The following is a 22,869-nucleotide window of genomic DNA, read 5'->3' on the forward strand; positions in this document are numbered from 1 at the left end:
TTCTAAGTTCACTGGTGTGCTTAAACTAGTTCACAAAAGCAGCTTTTTAGAAATTTTCAGGTAACTTTCAATGACAAACACAAGCAAAAAGAGATCACAGGTAAAAACAATGTATCTGCAAAGACATTTATATTACATAAGTTAAAACTGATCGTTTCTTCCCATTTACTATAACAGACAGCATTTTTCATAAGAATTTGGAACATTTTTGTTTCCAACAATAAAAACCTATAAAATTCTTATTAGAGGTTGGGCATGGTGGCTCATGCCTGTAATCCCAGCACTTTAGAAAGTCAAGGTGGGAGGATCACCCGAGCCTGAGTTCCCGGTTGCAGAGAGCCATGAATATGCCACTGCACTTCAGCATGGGTGACAGAAGGAGACATTGTTTCAAAGAAAGAAAACATATTGAGAAAAGGTAATGCTAATACACTGTTGGTGGGAATGTAAATTAGTTCAGCCATTGTGGAAAGCAGTTTGGAGATTTCTCAAAGAACTTAAAACAGAGCTACCATTTGACCCAGCAATCCCATTTACTGGGTACACATCCAAAGGAAAACAGATCACTATACCAAAAACAAAACAAAACAAAAACAACTTGCATTTGTATATTCATCATCATGCTTTCATAGTAGCAAAGACATAAAATCAACCTAGGTGTCCATTAATGGTAGACCAGATAAAGAAATGTCATACATATATGCCATGGAACACTACACAGCCATAAAAACGTATGAAATCATGTCCCTTGCAGCCACATGGATGCAGCTGGAGCCATAATCCTAAACAAATTAACACAGGAACAGAAAATTAGATATTGCATGTCCTTGCTTATAAGCAGGAGCTAAACACTGAGCATGCATGGACATAAACATGGGAACAATAAACACTGGACTACTAGAGGGGTGAGGGAGGAAAGGAGGTATGGATTGAAAAACTACCTATTGGGTACTATGCTCATGATCTGGGTGCAATAACCCTGTATAACAAAACTACACATGTACCCTCATATCTAAAACAAAAGTTAAAATTTAAAAAGAGAAAAATAAAATTCTTAGAATACTTCAAGTTAGATTGATAATCTTAGATACTAGGGCTTTGGTAGATTCCAGTTCATTCCTAAGCTAAGTCTCCCCACGTTTGCCCTCAAAGGCAAACTGTGCCTGCTTTCCCAGCAGATGATTCTGAACTTACATTAAGATAACCATTCAGGAATCCTTACTTCATGAAGCCCCGGGAAATCAGAGGTTAGGCACAGTCTGAAATCCTGGCCTCTTTACAATCAGGTGAACAGCACCATTTCACCTGACTGTTGTCACACAAACACACTCATGAAATGAAGACTAATCAGATGATACTGAATTCCAGTTTTCTTAAAAGATTTTGGACTTTGTCTTGGGGTATATAATAATTTAAAGGTACTATGTTGTTAGTTCTAGAAATGGAAACATTTTAATTTAACTGAGAACAAATTTGGCACAAGTAAGGCCCCTTGCTCTCCTGAATTTGCCATATTAATGTGTTTTCACCTTCATCCTCAACTAATGGGACCATGGAATGAAGTGGTTCTGATGGCTGATGAATGTCTACAGCCCATCTAGTCATCTGCTTTTGTGCAGTAATGGATAATGAAGATTCTAAATACTGTGGTGGTTTTGTGATCTCAACATCTGTCCCTGAGAGACTGGCCTGAAATTGCTGACTCATTTCACACAGCTGTCACATAAGCAGATCATTCACTCACTAATCACTCTATTAAACCCAATTCTGGGCCTCAGTGGAGCATGTTTGCATCATCGTGTAGCATGTAAGAAAACAGAATCATGATTTAGAAGCACAGAAGGGACTGCATTGTGGGGAAGGAATTGTGCAAGTTTTATCCCAGTGATGATAACAATAACAAATTCACTAGACATTTTGGAGAGGTAATTTCTTTACAATTTAGAGAAAACATTGCTGCTATGTTTAACTATATAGTATATATATTTTACATGGATCCAGATTGTCCAGTAATCTAGCTTTTTCAACAACTTTGTTGCTGTTAAATGGAGTCCACTGGCTCACCTGTATTTGTAATATACATACTAATTTTCAACAATTCCAAAACTTATCTCGGCACATATAGAGAGGGAAAGACTACACAATTATGTGGGTATGCTTACTGAAGAGAAAAAGCAATGTATAAAATTCTTCTTTTGCAATGCAATTCTTGTTTACCACTTTTTTCAGGGTTGCTAATGGGTTTTACACCTGCACATTTTGAACTATGTTAATTGTGTGAAAGTTGTGGGGAACTAATTGTCTCTGGTGTGAATGTACAGGTGCATATATAACGAACAGTAGCAGATCACTCTTCAAAACCACCCACCTATTAATGTAAAGAATCATTTGACAATGTAACAATGCTTGTCATTTGTGTGTGTGTGTGTGTGTGTGTGTGTGTGTGCCTGCTTTTCCTTTTAAGTACTACAGCAAGTTGCTTCTTACAGGGGAGGATTTTTAATGCAGTGACAAATCTGTTCATTCACTCTGCAAACATTTACTGAGTGCCTGCAGTGTATGTTAAAATAAATAGATAAACCCAGTATTAATGGAAGATGATTCTACAAACCAGATGAGGAAAGAATGGGTTTATGAAGAAAGTTAAGATAATATTCTCAGGCAGAAAATCAAAGGCTTACATCTGGGTACTAGAAAACATGAGGAGGTAAACAGGAGCCATTGTTATCCAAGCCAGCTGCCTACTCATTCAGATAATTAGATATAATAAATGAAGTTATAAGTGATCAGAGAATTACTGAACAGTCTATAACACATATCAGTTACTTGATATATTTGTAAGGTAGTATGCTATGGTATTATAAATACTTTTTTTTCTGTGAATTGCTCAAAGAATAAAATTGTGTATCCATGAATAAATATAAATTATAGTCAAATAGCTAATGTAAATATCTGGGTCAAAAGGTATAGCATTAACAAGCAGCTTCCTATCTATTTTCTTTTGCTTGAGACAGATTCACTTTGTGGCCCAGGCTGGAGTGCAGTGGCACAGTTTTGGCTTGCTGCAACCTCTGCCTCCTGAGTTCAAGCAATTCTCATGCCTCACCCTCCCACGCAGCTGAGATTACAGGTGTCCCTGACCACACCAGGATGATTTTTTTTTTTTTTTAGTAGAGATGGGATTTCACCATGTTGCCCAGGCTGGTCTTGAACTCCTGAGCTCAGGCAATCCACCTATCTCCCAAAGTGCTAGGATTATAGGCGTGAGCCACTGCATATATAAGGCTAATTATGAAAGTAGCTCCCATCTACTTTCATAGTTAACTAAGCCCTTCTGCTTAGATGAGAACTGTCAGCCCAGGAAGAGTCACTCTGAGTTTGATTCCCAATTGTCAAGTGTAAGACTTGTAAGATGTAACCTACCTACAGGACACAAAGACATTCTGATCACAAAAAAGAAAAGAAAAGAACAAATATATACACTAGTCAATCCTTCATGCATAGAGGTTTTCTAATCTTGTACATCAGGGATTCTGGGGGGTATTATTTTAGGAGGACCTGTTGTGGAAGAGGGCCGACGTCTCATGACACAGGCATCCCTCTTCCTTACCTCTGATGATGGTCACATCCTAAGCCATCATGAGTGGGAGGAAAGACTGTATCACTGGTGGGCTTATACCTCACTGAAATCCACCATTGGGTTCATCTGTATGAAGTGACTTTGGGTGTGGCCTCTTTCTTCGTTTTTAGAAGTTGTATGTCATCTAAAGCTCTAAACTTGAAATTTTTTGGTATTAAAAGTATAGTGTAGATAAATGCTTAAAAATGTTAATAATCACTCTGCTTCTACAGTTATCTAGATTTCAATTTAAGAGAAGGCGAATTAATTTGGTTTTCGATGATTTTATCTTTAAAACTCTAAGGATAGTTTATAAATTCGGCAGTTTAACAGGGGAGAAACAGTCCCCCTGTCATTATTTAAGGTATAAGTATTTAGTGTTTTAATGAATCTTTGGGCTATTGCTATTTTATTGTAAGCAGTTAGCCTTATATATGCAAACATAGAAGCCAAGAATCCGAAAATAAAATTATTTACATAGTTTTAATTTGAAAAGATAAAAATAAAAAATACACATTTGCAAAAATAATAACTCAAATGAAAATATGCTTTTAGAAAAAAAAATGAGACTTACCCATTGACTACCAAACTGGATCATGCCATGGAGGGAAAAAAAAAAAGATGATGAAAGAGAACAAAAGGAAAGAATAAAGAAATTAAGAAAAAGTAATTACCATGGGAAAAAAGACAACAAAATGTCAACTTAAATGAATTAGCTGAAAATAAATACATAAATCTTCACCCAGTCACCACTCTCAACAAAAAGTAATGGGGTAAAATAAAATTATACTTCTGAATATAAAACCAAACAAAATATAAATCAAATGAAAAGAATAGGATATTTATTGATAAGAACTAGGCCTAGATTTACAAATCTATTTCTACCTAATTTTTAAAAAATGGAAACTCCTGTGCAAATAAACTATTTCATACTTTTTTGTGTGTCTTACTTTCATAGATGCAAACTCTGGATACTCTAGATTTGTATAAACAAAACAGGTAGCTTTCCAACTTTCTCATTTGCTTGTAAAAGGCAAGGTTTATGTAAATGACACAACATAAGTTGTTAAAAGCTGTATCTAAAATTCATGGTCACTTATAAAATTTTGGACTGTATTTATATCAAAAAGGAGAAACTCATATGAGCAAAGGATAAAGGGCATGCCATTATTCCAGTAAAGAAAAGATCAAACATTTGGTGCTGGAGAACTTGGGTCTTTTCAATCCAATCAAGAGAATGCCTTATGGAAAGAGCATATCCCCTGCCAAGGCACCCTGTGCTGCCTTTTCCCACGTGGCCCATCCTACATACCTCTTGTCCTCCATCCAGGGCACAGAGCTTGGTGCTTTGCTTTTTGGCATCGACTAATACATTAAACATTGTGCAAACGGAAGCTGGAATGCGCAAGTCAGTTGTTTTGCTTGCCTTTTGCAGCTTGAGTTCAAATGCGGTTCTTGTTCTAGTTTTAAAAACATGAATTCGGAGTAAGAAATTCTGCTATACACCTTACCTGTTTTGTAAAAAGTGAAATCAACACTACAAGATGCTAATTTAAAACATGCAAATGAGTAAGCAGTGTGGCAGTGCTTGGGAGCTGGTCAGGGGAGGCTTTTCTTTTCAGGTCTCAGTGAAAGATCAGATTGTGATATTTTAATATTAAGCCTAGCTTCATGCAGTCACTCAGACAGTATCATCACCCAAACGAAGCTTTTTGTTGTATCCAGATCACCACATTTAATAGAAAAAACTCATAATTTCACTTAGCTGTCTGAATTAATTTCCAAGTAGAAAAATCACACAACTCTATGCATTTAAGCAGAATATATTTTCTGTATAAAGGCTTACCAAATTAGAAAAAATAAGCACAAGTCTAGAAAACTCTAAAACCCGGTAATCAATGTACAACAATGTGTAATTCTTTTATGTCACTTACATTATCCTTCAAAAACCTAAAATTGCAGACAGGTTTTTGAAAGAAACTGCATTATGGGCAATTTGGAGTTGGTTTTGCAAAATTATCCTATGAACATCCACAGATTTGAGACATCAAAATCAATAATGATTTCTAAAAAACATTAATCTACCTAATCCATGGTCTTGCCTTAAGGGGCTACTGAATATTATTCTAAAGACAGAATTTTTCTTGGTTGAAAGATTTTTGGAAATATCCAATTGGTCTAACCAGTGTTTGAATGCTTTTCTAATATGTGGCTACATGTTGTCCTTGTACATATAATGAACAAGGATAATGAAAAAATAACGCTTGACCAATTAGGATGCAATGCTGATTTTGTAAAACTATTATAAAATGAAAGCACATTTGGAAGAATACAAAACCTCATAACTTATTTCCAGTTAAGTTCTAAAGAATCTAAGCCGATAGTTGGAACTCATCTGTTGTAGACAGAAAATACCAGAATACGGTTAGTAATCCCAGAACAACTGATGGTGCTGTTGCTATTTTGAGCTTACTATGCCATTTCACAGTACACAGACAGAGTACATAGTGCATACAGAACATAACAGACCTTTTTCATATGTCTCAGGAAATGTTGCTTTGGGAATTTAAAGCACAGTTTTCCCAGAGAGGTAACAGTAAGCCCTAAAGAAATCATTAATATGGTATAGATGTTACCGATTAAGGCAATAGTTGGGAGACTTGGAAAAAAGTATCCAGCCATTTTCATCAATTATATGGGTCCCCAGAATTTAGTCAAGATAACCTAATGCTCATTAAATGTTGGAACAGTACTGCATCGTGAAACCTTTGCTGTGGCAATGATATACTAGGTACTTGATAAGAAGTGATATTTTGGGTGCTGGCACATTAAGCAGCAATTTGAAAATACATGTCTACCTTTTGACACAGGCCTCTAGCATGTCACTGGCCATTAGTTTAAGTCTTTGCTCTAAGTGGTGGGCAAATTCCTGTTCTGGCCAGTGTAGATCAAAGACAAACATCTGCAGTGCATCAAGTTTCCAAAAAAGGTCTTCTGATGTTGCTGAGCCATTGCTAGAAGAAAAAGAAAAAAAATGAACATCATGAATTTCCCCTGTTAATGATGTATACCATTAATACATTGTTTTTCCTTTTCTGTATCAATTGCTATCAGTGAAAAAAACCATATAAAATCTCTAATGATCCAATATTTTCTTTGTTCAGCCTTCTAATTCTTCCTTTATCATTCTTAACAAGGCAGGGCAAGGAGAACAAAACAGAAATAAATATGGTGGTAGGGTTTCATACAACGAGGTAAAATGGATACGTATACTTTACTAAGGAAATTATATTGTATACATAAGAACAGATAGATATTGTAAGTGTTCTTTACCAATCTCTAGGATAAACATTCTTGCAAGCCTTCAAAATTACATTTTATGCAAGAAAGTTCTTATATTTGCAACCAGTAGCTTTGCTGTTATTCATGCATATGTGCCTCTGTCACCATGGTGGTTTCTGTCTACTTACATGTGTATAGAATATACGGTCCTTGAATTTCTCAGCTACAGGTAAAGGTGAGAAAGGTACCAGAAATAAAATGGGATAGGTAGGGAAGCAAACATTTATCTTCATTTTTTGCCTTTTCTGGCTTATTAAAACCCAAGGTATTGTCTGACAGAGAAATGACACTCAGGGTGCTCTGAAGTTGTAGAATAATAATTATTTCAGGTCCTTATATCTAATTGTGGAGCCAAGATTCGCTAAGCATTCACTACTATGGTAAAATTACTCGAGGACTGTGCCATCACCCCATGTATGAAGATAACTTACAGAAGAGTACATATAATATTTTGGCAAAGGGTCATGCTATTACTTTCCATTATGCAAGTACATAGGCTAATACAGAAACAAATGTTTTGAAAGTAAAATCTTCTTACATTAAAACATATTGAAATTTAAGTATAAAAGAGCATAAAAGCAAAAGCAAAAAAAAAAAAGCTACTGTAGGTCTCATTTGTTCTCAGCTTTCCAACAATTGCTCCACATACACTAACTTAAAATTTATATTTTTAGTTTACAAAAGAAAATTTAAAAAATAAACTTACTTATCACAAAATCACAGTGGAAAATACCTATGTAATAAAACTGCACATTCTGTGCATGTATCCCAGAACTTAAAAATTAAAAAAAAATAAATTGTTTAAGGTACCACATTGTTTAGCTAAATATATCTTAATGAGCTAGCTTTGAAACAAAGTCACCTCTTGCTCTGGCTAATTAAAAGCTTATTTCTACCCTCCACCCTGGCCTCAGCGTCAAAGCTCTATCACCAATCTACATTGCTTTTCTATTCCCATTCTGCCAGTAATTCCTCCTGATCTCCTTGTCTAGCCAAAATGCCCTCAGAGTTAAGTTCTCTAGGGATCAATCACAGCAAAGCAGTGAACACTTCCCATAGCACTTTACTCACTTAAATCTCTTCACCTTAATATTCAGTGCCTCTAATGCACCATTAAATGAGAGAACGAAACACCATGCTGATACTACAGTGAAAGTGTTTAAAAAACACTACTTTTATTTCTTCTTTTGCCATATATATCATAAAAATAAGAGAAAAAAAGACCAAACAAAATCTCCCTTCATATCCACAGTGTGCAGTTTGGTAGATTAAGTTTTAAAAATAACAATACAATTGGCAAAGAAGCAAATCTGCTTCTTATAATCTTTTTACTTTGGAGAAATGTAACTATCTGAAATGTATATGTTCTTTAACAACACAATGACAAGAAACAACATAATAAAACAAAATCTCTGATGGTAAAGGCAGAATTCTACTAAAAATAGATCTCCTAATAATATATAACAATCTTCATAGAGAATATGGATACATTTTTCTTTTGTTTGATTCTTGACAATAAATGTGTTTAATTTGGAATGTAATTAAGATAAAAAGTATTTGTTATAATTAGAGAGATATATGAAAAAAATGTGAGTAGGCTTTCTTTGAAGTTGGTACATATAACCTGCCATTTATTCAGAGCTTTTTCATTTTAAAATTATTTCTAATCAGTGACCTATTCCTAAAGGTATTATTAACAGATTAAAGAATCTGAATGTGAATAATGGACTCTGAGATAATTTCCTAAAAATGCCAGTAGAAAACTTACCTTACTGGCATTCATTTCTAGAGAAAAAAAAAAAAAAAACGAGAAAAGATTTTATATACAGATAGATATGTGGATGAGCAATCCTTGCATGATTTATGCATTAGTAGGCAGGGGTGTATCTTCAAAATCATAGTTACTTTGATATTCTTATTTAATCAGCAGTTGTATCTTTAATTATTTGTTAAATATAAATCTTTCTTGTTATTAATGTTTTAAACTTCAAAAAAAATGGCAATAACATCATAACATTATGAGTAACTTTGGACACTCTGAGGAAGAATTAATGTTAATAACCTTGGTAGGTAAAGATAATAGTGATCAACTTGTAAAATGCATTTTTAACTTTCCACAGAATGGTGAAAGCACAATCATTTTACTTACAAAGCTCAAAGTTGTCATTATTCTTGTCCTGAGATTAACATGCTTTAAAAAAGTGTCCTCAATAAGGTATTCAGAGATCATAGAAATCCCACAGTTAATAAAAAGACTACTAACAAAAATCTAAATTTCACAAGATAATGCCCATGACAGTGTTCTGGGCTAAAATCGAGTGTTAAATAGATGAGAAATTAGGAAGAAGAGGAGTTAAATTATAGACAGTGTAAAAAAGTACAAAAAAATCATATACTTAGAAAGGTTCATTATACTTTGTATGTAATTTCCTGAGCACTCACAGACAACACTTTACACACTCTATTGGCCCAAAGCACATTTCTGTAAGAAAAAAAAAATTCACATGTAACATAATATCCTAGTGAGTATTATGAATACAGTGATGATGTTTAACTTGGAGAAATATTGCCAAATCACTTGCAAGTTATTCTCTTTCTTGGTCTTTTCCTCTTTCTTTTCTTGATTGTGTGGATACCTGACTAGGTGTGGATTTCCAGTTGGTGGTAGGATAGGTGGAAAAGTAGCAAGTTCTTAAACACAAGGTTCTAAGGGAGCAGAACAAATTAATGACAGGAGTGAGGACTTTGTAGTCAAACAAACCTGGGTTCAAATTTTGCCTCTGTCACTTACTTGCTGTGAGATATCAGCAAATTTTGTTTTTTAATTTCTTTGTGACTTAATTTCCTTAACTGTAAAATGGGGATAATGATGCAAGGTTATTATAAAGATTAAATGAGATAAGAACGTGGCACTATATTGGAAACATAGTAAATTCTCAATAAATGAAATCTATTTTTCTTCCTCTAATAATTATTCTTTCTAGTTCATTTCATATGAGATCTTGGGCAAAGGATGTAACTGCCTGAGTCTTCCCATTTGTAAACTGGAACTATTACTTAGTTCTGATCACTGTGAGGCTCATAGTTTTAAGAAGTATACCATTATAAATAATGATGCCTGATGATAGTAATAATAACAAAAACAACAATGTAGAGTAGCAGCAGTTATCATTTACTGGGTGCCTAGGATATGCCAACAGTACTAATCATTTATTAAAAGCCTAGAATGTGCCTCAATACAATTTTCTTTTCAAAAAATCATCACAAAAACATCTTTCAATTAAGTGTCATAGCTGTTTTAGACTTGAGGAAAAAACTGAAGCTAAGAAAGATTTACAATTAATAAGCTAAGATCTAAATTCAGACCTGATCAATTTAAAAGCCCATTCCTGTTCACTTTAGTGATTCTTAGTTTCTGATTCTGCAACAGTCAAGGTCACCATAATGTGAAGTTAATAAACATGGTTTTGGATAATATAAAGACTATTTAAAAATAGCAAGATGTACCAACTCTATATTAAAGGAACAAGAGAAGAACTTTTTCTGGTTTTGGTAATGAAAGGACAACCCCTTCCTTGCATGATGCAGTACTGTTTTTTAAAAGTTGAGACTAGGATAAAAATAGAAAAAAGATTATATTCTTATAAAACCATTCTTCCAAAGGTTTTCAACTTATATAAGAAAAGTCATGTGGGCAGTAATAAAGCTGGAGCTAAGAATCCTCGAAATGCTTTGTCTATATAAGGAGAACTCTGGTTATTTTACTTAGGGTAGAATGTATAACCTGGGTCACCAAATGATTCCCGTACCACAGATTACATATGAACTACATTAAACTAGTGTGTTTTTTTCTTTTTAACTGACATAATTCATTATAGATATGCTAAGCTTAGCTTCTAGCTTAAAACACTCAAACAAAACCAAAAGCAGTATTCCTCAACCAACGATGACAAATGCCATGCAATCTAAACACATCTGCGCAGAACACAGCCCAGGCCATGCACCAGCTAACACACCACCAGGAAATAAGTGAGGGATACACACGTGGACTCATATAAAGAAGGCATCCACGAAGGAGTAGAAATGTTAGGAATCTGTGGAAGATTAAGAGGCAGACTTGGAACTTTTGGAAGAGCTACATTGGGAAGACTGTTGGCGATATTCCTGTAAAGAAACAAACAACGTGGGAAGGGACCACCATAAGCAATAACTACAGATGGCCATGTGTAAAGTCAGAAGGTCAGGGTTGAAGAGGCAGGTGCTCTAGGGGCACTGGGTAATATACCTACTTGACAGGCTGCCACGTCTCCTGCTCAAAACCTCTGTGAATTGACTGGGCGATGGAAGACTCCATGAGATCCACGTAGCGGACAACCAAGGGTACAAAGATTTCTTGCAAGTGTTTGTGAAATTTTCCATTACACAAAAGTGCTGAAATAGCCAAGCAGAAACAGTGTTTGTCAGAGGGATAATATCAGACATTTGGAAAATATGGGCAAAAAAACCTTTTCCTGAGAGAGTGTGACACAGAACTAATAAAATGCAGATGAGAGTAGATCCTATCCCCCACACTGAATATCGTATCATGGAAATTGATCAAAAAGTGTAATTAGCCTTCTATATATGGCTGTCAAAACACAAGTAGATTATATCTCTCTACAATTCTCCTGGCAGGTGGTATGTTTTTATTTTCTAAGAGGTTTAACACATAGGCACATGACCACTCGCTGGAAATTCAAGGGAGCTGCCATCACCCCTGATGGTCCTGACACATGTAAATGCAGCAATTAAGCAGAGTTACAATCTCTGTGCTATGCTATGTATCACAGAGGAGCTAACCCTACTCAATTCTAAGTAAGCTTGTTTACTTGTGAGAGCTATTCTTGTTTAATTCACTAGGAGTGTGTCTGGGTGTTTGGGAATATCTATTTCGACTCATGAACATTATAGTTATTTGTGGACTTTCTTTTTAGTCATTCAATTTTTCGTAACTATATTTAAAAACAGTCGGCACATCACATGGATTTTTCAGTTTTCCATTTGTCTTTAATAAATGGTAGTATGGAACATTCTATCTAAAATAGTCACAGAAGTCTTAGAATCTGTGCTACAAGACTGCTGGGCAAGGTACACTCACCTTTTTCAGGAGAGGAATGTTTTCTATGCAGATAATGCAATTTTATTAAAAATATAGGTGAGTATGTGCCTAAGTTGCACCATGAAAAAAACAGAGAATCTATAGGAAAACAGTAATGCTAAGTAATATTTAATAATTTATTTTAAATGCCAGTACTATAGATTATAAATATTTCTCAAAGAACATGTCCTAAGTCCCACTGTGGCCCTCAAAGTGAAAATGTGCTGATTTGAAAATATATTCTGTGGTCAGGAAAGGTATTTCCAAGAGATGATATTTTCGTTGAATCTAAGTGACAGAAGAACCTTCCATGGAAGACTTAAAGTGGAGATTTTCAGGTAGGGGGAACAGCTAGAAAACAAGTTTTGGGGAAGAATAAGCTTGTGTCTTTGCAGTAAGTTGAAAGGCCAGAGTAACTGCAATAGGCTGAGGGATGGGTAGCCCATGGCGGGGGGTGGGAGGGGGTCTAGATCCTAGGACTGAGCAAAGAGTGATGCTCTTAGTGGGTGTGATGGGAAGCTTTATGATGCTTATGATTATGCAGAGGAGTGACATGATATGATCTCTCTGGCTGCTGTGCAGAAAATGGAGTAGGTAGCCAGGGCTAAAAACAGAGAAAAAGGTTAGTACTCAGTTCTTCACTGCAGTGGACTAGGTAAAGGATGATAGTGACTTTGACTAGGGTGAAAAGATAGAAGTTGGGGAAAAGTCAGTAATAGTTACATTTGCTTACAGTTACTAAATCTAATTACTAGGAACTCCAATAGCAGTGTCTTATAAAATACTCAGTATGACAACTTCCCACATTATCTTCTTCCCAAAAGCCTAACAGTGTTTTAGATCTTGGGCAAAGTATATGATATTTATCACTGTGGAATGTATATGAAGACTCCCTGCATACGTTATTTTACGTGTTTCTCAAATTTGTCAGAGGCTGGACAACTACAGACACATAAATTAGTGTGGGAAGTAATTCTAAACACAGAAGGAAATACAACAGATTTTTTTCCACCTCTAATTGATACGGGTTAGTATTTTTTGTGGTTAAATAATCTTTTCCCAGCTCAGGTATATGCCGAAAGATTTCCCATTAAATTGCAAACGATAATCATATTTAATGATTGGTATCTTATTTAGGAGACTAATATTATCTTAATGATGTTTTCATTAGCACACTGAAAGAAGCTTTATTTATTCCTAGATATTTAATCATCGAGCTAGAAGGTACTATAGCTTCAATAATTCAGTTACTTTTACCAAATGCCATCTAAATAAGCATGCTAAACTTTAAGGATAAAATATTCTCACTCAAACCATCTCATTCACTGTAGTAGGCAAATTAAAAAATATACTGATATTTTAATGTATTGGGTCTCTACTTGGGAACTCTCATTCTTTCCTTCCTCCTCCTCACCCCTAGCATTTTTGGGGTACCAAGCCCTATGCGAAGTCCTATATGGGCCTTATCTCATTTAATAATCACAAAAACTCTCTGAAGGAGGAACTAGTTTTTTTTTTTTTTTTAACTTATCAATAAGGTAACTGAGGCATAGAGAGTTTAGGATACTTGTTTAAGATGATTTAGTCATTAGTGGAACCAGAATTTGATATAAAAATTCCACGTTAACTTCTGTGGTATATAAAACTACCATTCCTCACTCTGACATCCAATTAGTCATCAAGACCTGTGTTAACAAGACCTTAATAAGATATTAAGATACCCTTAATATCTTATTGTGCTCTCTTCATCACCACTGCAGTTGCACCAATCTGGCCTTCTCATCTCCTGTCTAGATTAATGCAATAATCACCTAATTTTAGGATCCTACGTTTTCCTTTGCCAATCCATCTTCTCACAATCATCAGCAGAGGGGCTTGCTGAAACATAAAACTAAGAATGTCCTCTTAAGATTATAATTCTTTAGTGGCTCATTATGACAAGCTTCAAAAGCATGAGCATGGTATGAAAGCTTTCCAAGATCTGTCTTCAAGTTACTTCTCGTGCTCATTTCTGTTGCTTCACCTTTCCTTTCCTGTATGGTCATGATTCAATATACACTTGCTCCGCAAATCCTTTCTAGAAACGCTTCATTCTGCTGTCCTCTTGCCCAATTACTGGCTTCTGTTGTTTACTCTCTACCCTGGGCAGGTTTCCACCGTGGTTCCTATTATAAAAGTGGTCTTCATGCTTGCTGACATATTTCTCGCTGCTTACAAGGATATAAGGTTCCCAAGACAGAAACTATGTCTGTATTCTTAGTTCCAGAAAAGTCCCTGGCTCAGAGCAAGTAATCAAGTGTTTGTTGGATAAATGAATACCTGAATACTAAGATTACTACATTATTATTCAGGAGCTTGTATTAAATGACACCTATAAAACCTATTGAGGCCTATGTATACCCCACATACTTTGTATAAAATATGGCATTAAATAATACTGCTATGACAAGTTCTATTTTTAACCCATATGTACACGATCAGACTGCAAAAAATTCTAATCAATATAAAAGTTGGTCATTTTCTGTTTCTTATTTTAATGAATGTGGCAAATAAAGGATTTTCTCTGGTCTGTTATGACTCTTGATAGCAAATGATTATATCCTGCAGAATTTAAAGGTTACCTATATTTCCTATGAACTACAAAATTCTAGCCAAAAGTTTGCTTAGAATTCAGCAAAGAGTTCTTTATTTGAAAAAAAAAAAAGTCAAACTATAAATCCACATTTGAAAGTTTTAGAAAACTGGCAGTATTATTTCTTTGTTAACTAGAGAGAAATGGGAAGGAGGGGTGGGGGAGAAATGGGGGCGACAGACAAAGAGAAAATGATGGAGGGGAGAGGGAGAGAGGGAGTAGGAGAGAAAAGAGAGGAGAAATAAAGGGAAATACACAAAGAGGGAAAGAAAGGAAAGAGAATATTTGGTTTCAAAAGACAAGCTACAGAAATATACACTATACTACACTTGTCTATGTAAATGTATGCTCCTTCCTTAGTTGCCCATATGGCAGCTGGCATTCCACTCCTATCAGACACTGTCAAAAGACCCTCTTAATATGTAGCCGGAGGCATCAGAGTAAGTGCTTCTATCTTCTCCATATGGTTTAATAAGGATAGGTTATGATTTGGGGCTGTCACCTGTCCAAATCAAGCATTTACAAGGCACCCATTACAACAGTTCATTCAAATAGGCCAGTTCTTAATGGGGCCTCATTGGAGAGCACTTCTGAAACCGTATCTAAGCATGTGGGAGTGAAAAGGCTGCTCAGAGTGAGTCTCAAAAAGTGATTACCACCTAAGGGAAAAACCAGCAACCACTTTTCTGATTAAAAAAAAAATAACTTTTTTCCCAAAAGACTGCATGTTTCCAAATATCATCTTGTTAGAAAATAATGAAGCATCAATGACATTGAGCCCTATGGTACAATCAGAAATGGCAAAAAGAAAACAAATGGCTTAAATATAAGCTAAACTCAGGATGCAATATGCCCAATTATTTTGAAAATCCCCAATAAATTATTTATTAGTGTTGATTATTTTCATACCAAAAAGTCTTACATTTACAAAAGTACTTGTCATAGGCTTTTAGCAGTAAGATTTCAACAGAGAATTGAAATTTAAACTATGATCCAATTAATAACAATTGCTGAGACAATAATCACTGGGTAAAATAAAGAATAAGCAAATAAAAGAATTCATGTATTGCTTTTAGGGTAAAAATATGCTGTTGACTCTTCAACCCATATAATCCAATTTTATATTGCCCATCCTTTTCCAATTAGCCAGATTTAGTGGATTACTAGAAAGAATGATTTTTCTCCTTAAACTTCTAATTAGGCATTTCAGAAGAAAATGAGTAATTCATGACCAGCAAAACAAACAGACAATACCAACCACAAAATCAACAGACTTTGCCATAAAACAATTATTTAAGCAACTACAAATTGTACCAACCCTGAGCAATACAAGCACGGCGGACTAAGAAAATTAATACGTTGCTCTCCATGTTGACAAATGCATATAATGAAGACCCCCATCACAAAAAATATGAACATTGGCTTCAGAAGAAAAGCCAGGAGAAGTGCAGACTAGAACAACATTATGTAAAAGGAAAATATGCTTGCTTGCCTGCACGCATACGCTGTGTGCTCTCTCTCTCTCTCTTTCTCTCTCTCTTCTTCCCTCCTTCCCTGACATCTAGGAATAGCACTCAGCTAAGAATTTGGCAAATTAAGCAGGTGTTCAATAAATGTCTGATTATTGAATAAATATTAATAAAAATCTACCTCCTAAGGGAAACTCTGAGAGCATCTCATTTAAGTAGAATAGGAAACACATTGGATTCTATTTTCCTTTTAATTAAAAATTTGATAAGTAATTTTATAGTTTGGTAATATTAATGTATACATTAACCACCAGAATAACCCCTACAACCATACCCAGCTCTTCCTTTTCCCTTGGGGTATTTGCTAATATATACTCATACACATGTATGTCTAACTAGGGAGAGAAAGTGACAAGAAGTGATAGAACACAGCTGTTACAATGTTTCTTACTTTTTGGGCAACAAATCCAAGTTTAAAATTATAATGAAAAAATTTCATAGGATGGCACACAGAATTTGAGTTATACGTCTACAATATATTGTGTCAATTTATTTGTGTATATATGTGTGTCTCTTCCACTAGATTTTATGTTTTTCAAGGAGAGGAATCATTTCTTATTCATCCACACATTTGCACGGGGCCTAGGATTTGTAAATTATAGGCATTAAGCACTTGTTTCTTGTGAGATTAATTCAGGAAAGTCAATAAAACCTTAACCAAAGCTTATAAGACAAAGATAAACAAAGAAGTCTTATGGTCCAGCAGTCCTCATGCTGTTTTATATGAAATTATTTAATATTAAAGGCAAATGGAAAAGCCTGTAATTCTACTCAAGCTATGCCCAGCCTTCTAATCTTTGAGTTAATGTCCCACAATACTTGCCCCATCCATGTGAATGATTGAGTATAGCTATTGATAATCAATAACTCTCTCAGTGGTGGGTTTCTTGATGCCCATGGTTTTCAGAAGTTACAGGTGTTCCTGTTAATCTGTTACAAAAACATACTGGCATTTTACAGTAGGTTATTATCTTTAAGCCACTAAACCCTAAGAAGATATAAAAAGCAGATTAAAATGTTTTAAAAGTCTACAAGTAGTAAAGAAATTAGAGCAGGCCGGGCATGGTGGCTCACACCTGTAATCCCAGCACTTTGGGAGGCTGAGGTGGGCAGATCACCCGAAATCAGGAGTTTGAAATCAGCCTAACCAGCATGGATAAACTCTGTCTCTATAAAAAATACAAAAATTAGTGGAGTGTGGCGGCACATGCCTGTAATCCCAGCTACTTGGGAGACTGAGGCAGAATTGCTTGAATCTGGGAGGTGGAGGTTGTGGTGAACTGAGATCTCGCCACTGCACTTCAGCCTGGGCAATAAGAGCAAAACTCCATCTCAGAAAAGGAAGGCAGGAAGGAAGGAAGGGAGGAAGGAAGGGAGAGAGGGAGGGGAAATTTGAGCAGTACTGTGGAATTCAACTGAGGGGAAAAAGATAGTGACTCCTTGCTTTTATATTTCCTTTACTATACTGGTCATTAAAACAAATTCTGACACACAATTTTGAATTCAATCAACTCTGGGGATGAGAGTTAAGTACATTTTCACATTTTGACACTTATTTCATCATTTGTAAAGTCCAAACTTACAAAAGTAAGCTGACACACACAGCTTTGCTGTAATCTAGATGTTATACCCTTTCTGCTTTGTCCCTGGTATATGTATATCCAGATATATCTATAAACACCAAGTCGTGAATTTCAGATGCACAGCTCATTTAAGCACTTCAAACAGAATAACATGCAGGTGTCAGCCTTCCATATTTCAAAGCTTGAAGATTAACCTAATATACAATATGGTGACCTAACAGTTCTTCATTTGAAAGAAATCTGAAAAATAATCTCTGATACAGCCTAAGTGTGAGAATAACCCAGCGGGATTTCCACCTCTTCATTTCTTAATGAGTTTTTTGATAATGAGAGGTGACTTTGCCAGTCACTCTGGGCTCTATTATGGCTAATTTGACTCCACTTCACTCTCCTTGTTAATTATTAACACTAGCCTTTTTATCCTCATGAGACCACATTCCAATTTTTCCTTTTTCGATTTTTATGAGCCCATCTTTATGAAGGTGAAAGTCTTGGAGAACAGGTTTTCACTTAGTGTAGAGCTGGAACATTTATTATTCGTTTAGGCAGAGACGCTGTGACATTGATTATATAAGCACGGGTGTTCTTTGGGATGGCTTTAATGTGTTAGCAATGTGAAAAGGTTGTTAATTAAAGAAGCAGCACTGTGGTATTTTTCAGCTGGGAATCAGTTCCCAATAGAATGATCATTTGCCACTTGCTAGCATATCCACAGATTAAAAGGTGACTAGCTCCAAGGGTTTCCCTTTCAGTAGTGCTTAAAGAAATGATTTGTGTCATTTGCAGACGGCTTTCATTTGTTAGAATCAGTCACTTGCCTTACCTATTATTGACAGAACAACTGTGGAAATAGCGTGGAAGGGTAGAATCTGTTTGTACTAGCTTTATAGTCACTCAGTATCATTGAACTATCATGCTAATTACTTCATTATGAAAACATTTATCTTCCCTCAATTTTAATACATCTCTCTTTCAAAATTACTCCCTTAGATAGCATTTAAAGTGACTGCCCATTAAATTATCTCTTTAGTAGGGAAAGGGATTGGGGTGGATGAAGGCAGGGTGGAGAGCAAAACGAAGAGCTTGGTCTTTTTTGGCCAGAAATGTAGGCTGAGTTTGTTTTCATCATCAGTCTTGCTCTGGGAATCAGTGAGTGAATCTGTGAGGGGTGAGAGATTGGGGACAGTTGCTAAAATTGTGGTGCAGCTGGTGCTCTTCCCTTGAGGAAAACCACATGTCATCTCCAAGGGTTCTTAAAGGTACGACTTTCCCTAATCACGGCTAACTGTAAGGAAAGAAGGAAAGGCACACACTGCAGGCAGATGCTTTTCTCTCCTTAAAACAGAAACCAAATTTGCTGTCTTGAACCTTCCCTCACTAATTAGTTCAATCCCTAGAATTCTTGTCACAGATGATTCCTAACATACATGCTAAGACCACATGTATGGTCCTTTCTGATAACCAACTCCCTTCCTCTGTCCCCCACAATACAATGCCCTTATAAACTTTTCTGTTTACCTCTCTACAAGGAGGAGCTGTTTTTCTCAGCTGTTTTTCTTGCTAATTAAAAACTAAAAAGTTCAAGGACTCTCTTGTCTTCCTTAAAAATGTTCTATTATTTTATAAATACCCCCAGAATCTGCTTTTGGTAAGTGAAATGAGATGTAACAGGAGACCCAGCAGTCAGGCTGCTACTCACCTCTGTCCCTAACTCCCTGCAGTCAAGCCCCCACCCCCACCCCCAATTCCTGCCTCTAGGCATTAGGTTTCCTTAGCTAGAAAATGAAGAGTTTTGTTTAGAATCCCTTCCATACTCCAAAAGATAAAAAGCTATTGTTAAACATCGAAGCATAAAACTTTTAATATAAGGAAGATAAGTAACCTATTAGGACATCTGAATTATTCATGAACCAGCCCCCAACATAGATATAAAGTTTTCAAGCCACTAATAAAGTGCAAATTCTAACTAATATCTCCATTAGTTTGAGAGATCGTAGTAATTTCAAATTTTGGGAAAGCAAACATAAATATGCAACATTATTAGTAAGGAATCACAAACTCTTTAAAACTCATATATAATCAGCAGCTTATTTTGCATAACACACTGACTTATACCCATGTAAGCAAGCACTGTTTTTCAACAAATTAACTCCCTTCCCAGGACTGGACATTCAGAGCTCTCTGTCCTATTACCTTTGTCTAGTTGTAAAGTTGTAATTATTTGGAATTTAGACAATAACTCTAATTGGATCAAACTGGTAAAAACCATAATGCCATAGCCACAATGTAAGAATTTCTTTTTCTTTCAAGGGGTACAAAAAGAAGTTCAATATTTTTTCATAGTTTTCCAAAAGGACAATTTGGGGGCAGCTTCAGGTTGACATTAAACATTTGAATAGAATTCACTAAATCACTCAGTATCTAAGGAATGTAATAAAACAAACACACAATTATTAACAATGATCTTCACTATTACCAAGGGTGATATTAACAGCTAGAAGAATTATGTTTTACCGACTACCCAGTGGTGTTGATTTTAGATGGAAACTTGTGAGTTTGGGATTAAAGTCACTGCATTTTATTTCAGTTCCCCAGATCACACCACACTCTCAGTACCAAAAGGAAATCATGGCACTAGGGAACTTTTCTGTTTAACTCTCTACATGGAGGAGCTGCTTTTCTCAGAATTAACTGATGTTTTCTAAAATCTGCAAATCACCATAAAATAAAAGCCAAGGTCTAGACTTATCCTCAAAATTGACAGCGCCTGAAAGAGATCAGTAATAAACGCTTCTCTATTTTGACTGAGTACTGTACAACAAAATAGCATAAGATGATATGTAACCAATGTTACAGAAATGGTTAAATCAGAAGAGAGATATAAAACACATTTAATACGTGAAATAAATATTTGTAAATATGGTTGAAAATTATATTTTATAGTTCTAATTATGAAAATCATGTAGTTCTAATTTATTATCCCACAAATTTACACTGAATTGAAAAAACTCTTCTTGAAAATAAATATGAAAAGATCTTAATTCATTGGAGTTGTAGTAGAGGTTCTCCAACAAGACTTCCAAGAAATCCACAATATATTTTGTTTTCTCTATAAAAAATACAATATTTTGAATAAGTTAAATTATTCACCATCTTAATTAATTGCTTGATGGTGAACATTAATAAAAGCCTCATTTTAAAATAATCCCCAAGATACATCTAAGTATGTTTGATTCTTGAGTTTTCATTCGAATGGAGAAAACAGTGTTAAAAAATATCCTACTTGGCCGGGCGCGGTGGCTCAAGCCTGTAATCCCAGCACTTTGGGAGGCCGAGGCAGGTGGATCACGAGGTCAAGAGATTGAGACCATCCTGGTCAACATGGTGAAACCCCGTCTCTACTAAAACTACAAAACATTAGCTGGGCATGGTGGTGCGTGCCTGTAATCCCAGCGACTCAGGAGGCTGAGGCAGGAGAACTGCCTGAACCCAAGAGGCGGAGGTTGCGGTGAGCCGAGATCGGGCCACTGCACTCCAGCCTGGGTAACATGAGAGAAACTCCGTCTCAAAAAAAAAAAAAAAAAATCCTCCTTTTTTTTTCTCATTGAGGGGACTTAATGCATTTTATATATATATATATATATATATATATATATATATATATATATATATATATATATTTATTTTTGGCAGCAGATTTATTGTTATACATTTGTCTTAAGATAATATTAAAACCCTGACTGTAATTTCATAGCAGAAAATGAATGATGATAGATGATTGGGAAAGAAAGAGAGTCATTTCAAGATTATTAGCTGGTAGGAGGGAACCAAATTGGAACTTAAAAACTGGCTGAGGGACAGGTGCGGTGGCTCACACCAGCAATCCCAGTACTTTGGGAGGCCACAAGGGGTGAATCACTTGAGGTTACGATTTTGAGGCCAGCCTGAACAACATGGCGAAACCCTGTCTCTAATAAAAATATAAAAATTAGCTGGGAGTGATGGTTCATGCCCGTAATCCTAGCTACTTGGAGGCTAAAATATGAGAATTGCTTCAACATGGGAGGTGGAGATTGCAGTGAGCTGTGATAGTGTCACTGCACTCCAACCTGGGCAATGGAGCAAGCTCTGTCTCAAAAACAAACAAACAAAAAACCCAAAAACAAAAAACAAAACCTGTCTGAGGATAATTTGCAGAAGGAATGATTCACATATGAATAATTATATGTGGGTTTATTAGCAACCACTGAAAGGACAACTTACGGTTGAATCTCAGGTAGGAATTCTATGTTTAGTTCTTTGTCTTTATAATAGCATCTTTGAAAATGAAACAAAATTGGACAGGAGAATGAGTAAGACTAATAAAATCTCAAATATTTATTTATCATCTATTATATGTGAGTTATCTTTTAGTGCTCACTCACAATGACACTGTTGGTGCTATTATTTTCCTTCTTTTATAGATAAAGCACCTACAGTTTGGAGACCTTAAGCTATTGTCAAAGGTCAAGTAGTAAGTGCCAGAGAGATGTGAATCTGTCTGGCACCAAAACTCACATTGTTAATTACACTAACATGATAGCTCTCTTACTAGAACAGAGGTTTTTAACCTGCTATCCTAAATTTAGGATGTCCATGGAAAGTACTATATTACAATGATTTCATATTTATGTGATCTCCCCCCCGCTCCCAGTTTCATCACAGACTTAAAGGGGTGAACGACCGAAGAAAGTCAAGAAACTCTGGACTAGATCCATGAACAAAACCAATAAAGACTTTTTTTTTTAAACAAAGACAACTATAAAAACATGAATTTAGGTTTACAACCAGAAAGATATAGCAGTGGTCTTCTGGGAAGAGAGAGGAAAAAACACATGCAGTTTTAGAATGTAAAAAGTACTAAATAGGCCGGGCGTGGTGGCTCAAGCCTGTAATCCCAGCACTTTGGGAGGCCGAGGCGGGTGGATCACGAGGTCAAGAGATCGAGACCATCCTGGTCAACACGGTGAAACCCCGTCTCTACTAAA

The 22,869-nt window shown here is 35.7% G+C and overlaps 1 protein-coding gene across 3 annotated transcripts in view; it reads right to left on the reverse strand.

The window, feature by feature from the left end:
* The window catches only part of LOC108297228 (calcium-dependent secretion activator 2), a 212,998-nt gene that overhangs the window by 79,003 nt on the left and 111,126 nt on the right, over positions 1–22,869 (reverse strand). For 2 of the 3 annotated variants that reach the window (XM_017519940.2, XM_017519938.2), the window contains 4 exons: positions 11,251–11,392; positions 6,478–6,633; positions 4,932–5,079; positions 4,194–4,208 (listed from right to left, as the gene is read on the reverse strand). In XM_017519940.2, coding sequence (XP_017375429.1) covers positions 4,194–4,208; positions 4,932–5,079; positions 6,478–6,633; positions 11,251–11,392 — 461 coding nt within the window. Of the gene's footprint in view, positions 1–4,193; positions 4,209–4,931; positions 5,080–6,477; positions 6,634–11,005; positions 11,126–11,250; positions 11,393–22,869 lie in introns of all 3 variants that reach the window. The other variant, XM_017519928.2, reaches the window with a different exon arrangement.

This window comes from Cebus imitator, unplaced genomic scaffold (genome assembly GCF_001604975.1).
Source record: "Cebus imitator isolate Cc_AM_T3 unplaced genomic scaffold, Cebus_imitator-1.0 Scaffold781, whole genome shotgun sequence".
Lineage (NCBI taxonomy): Eukaryota > Metazoa > Chordata > Mammalia > Primates > Cebidae > Cebus > Cebus imitator.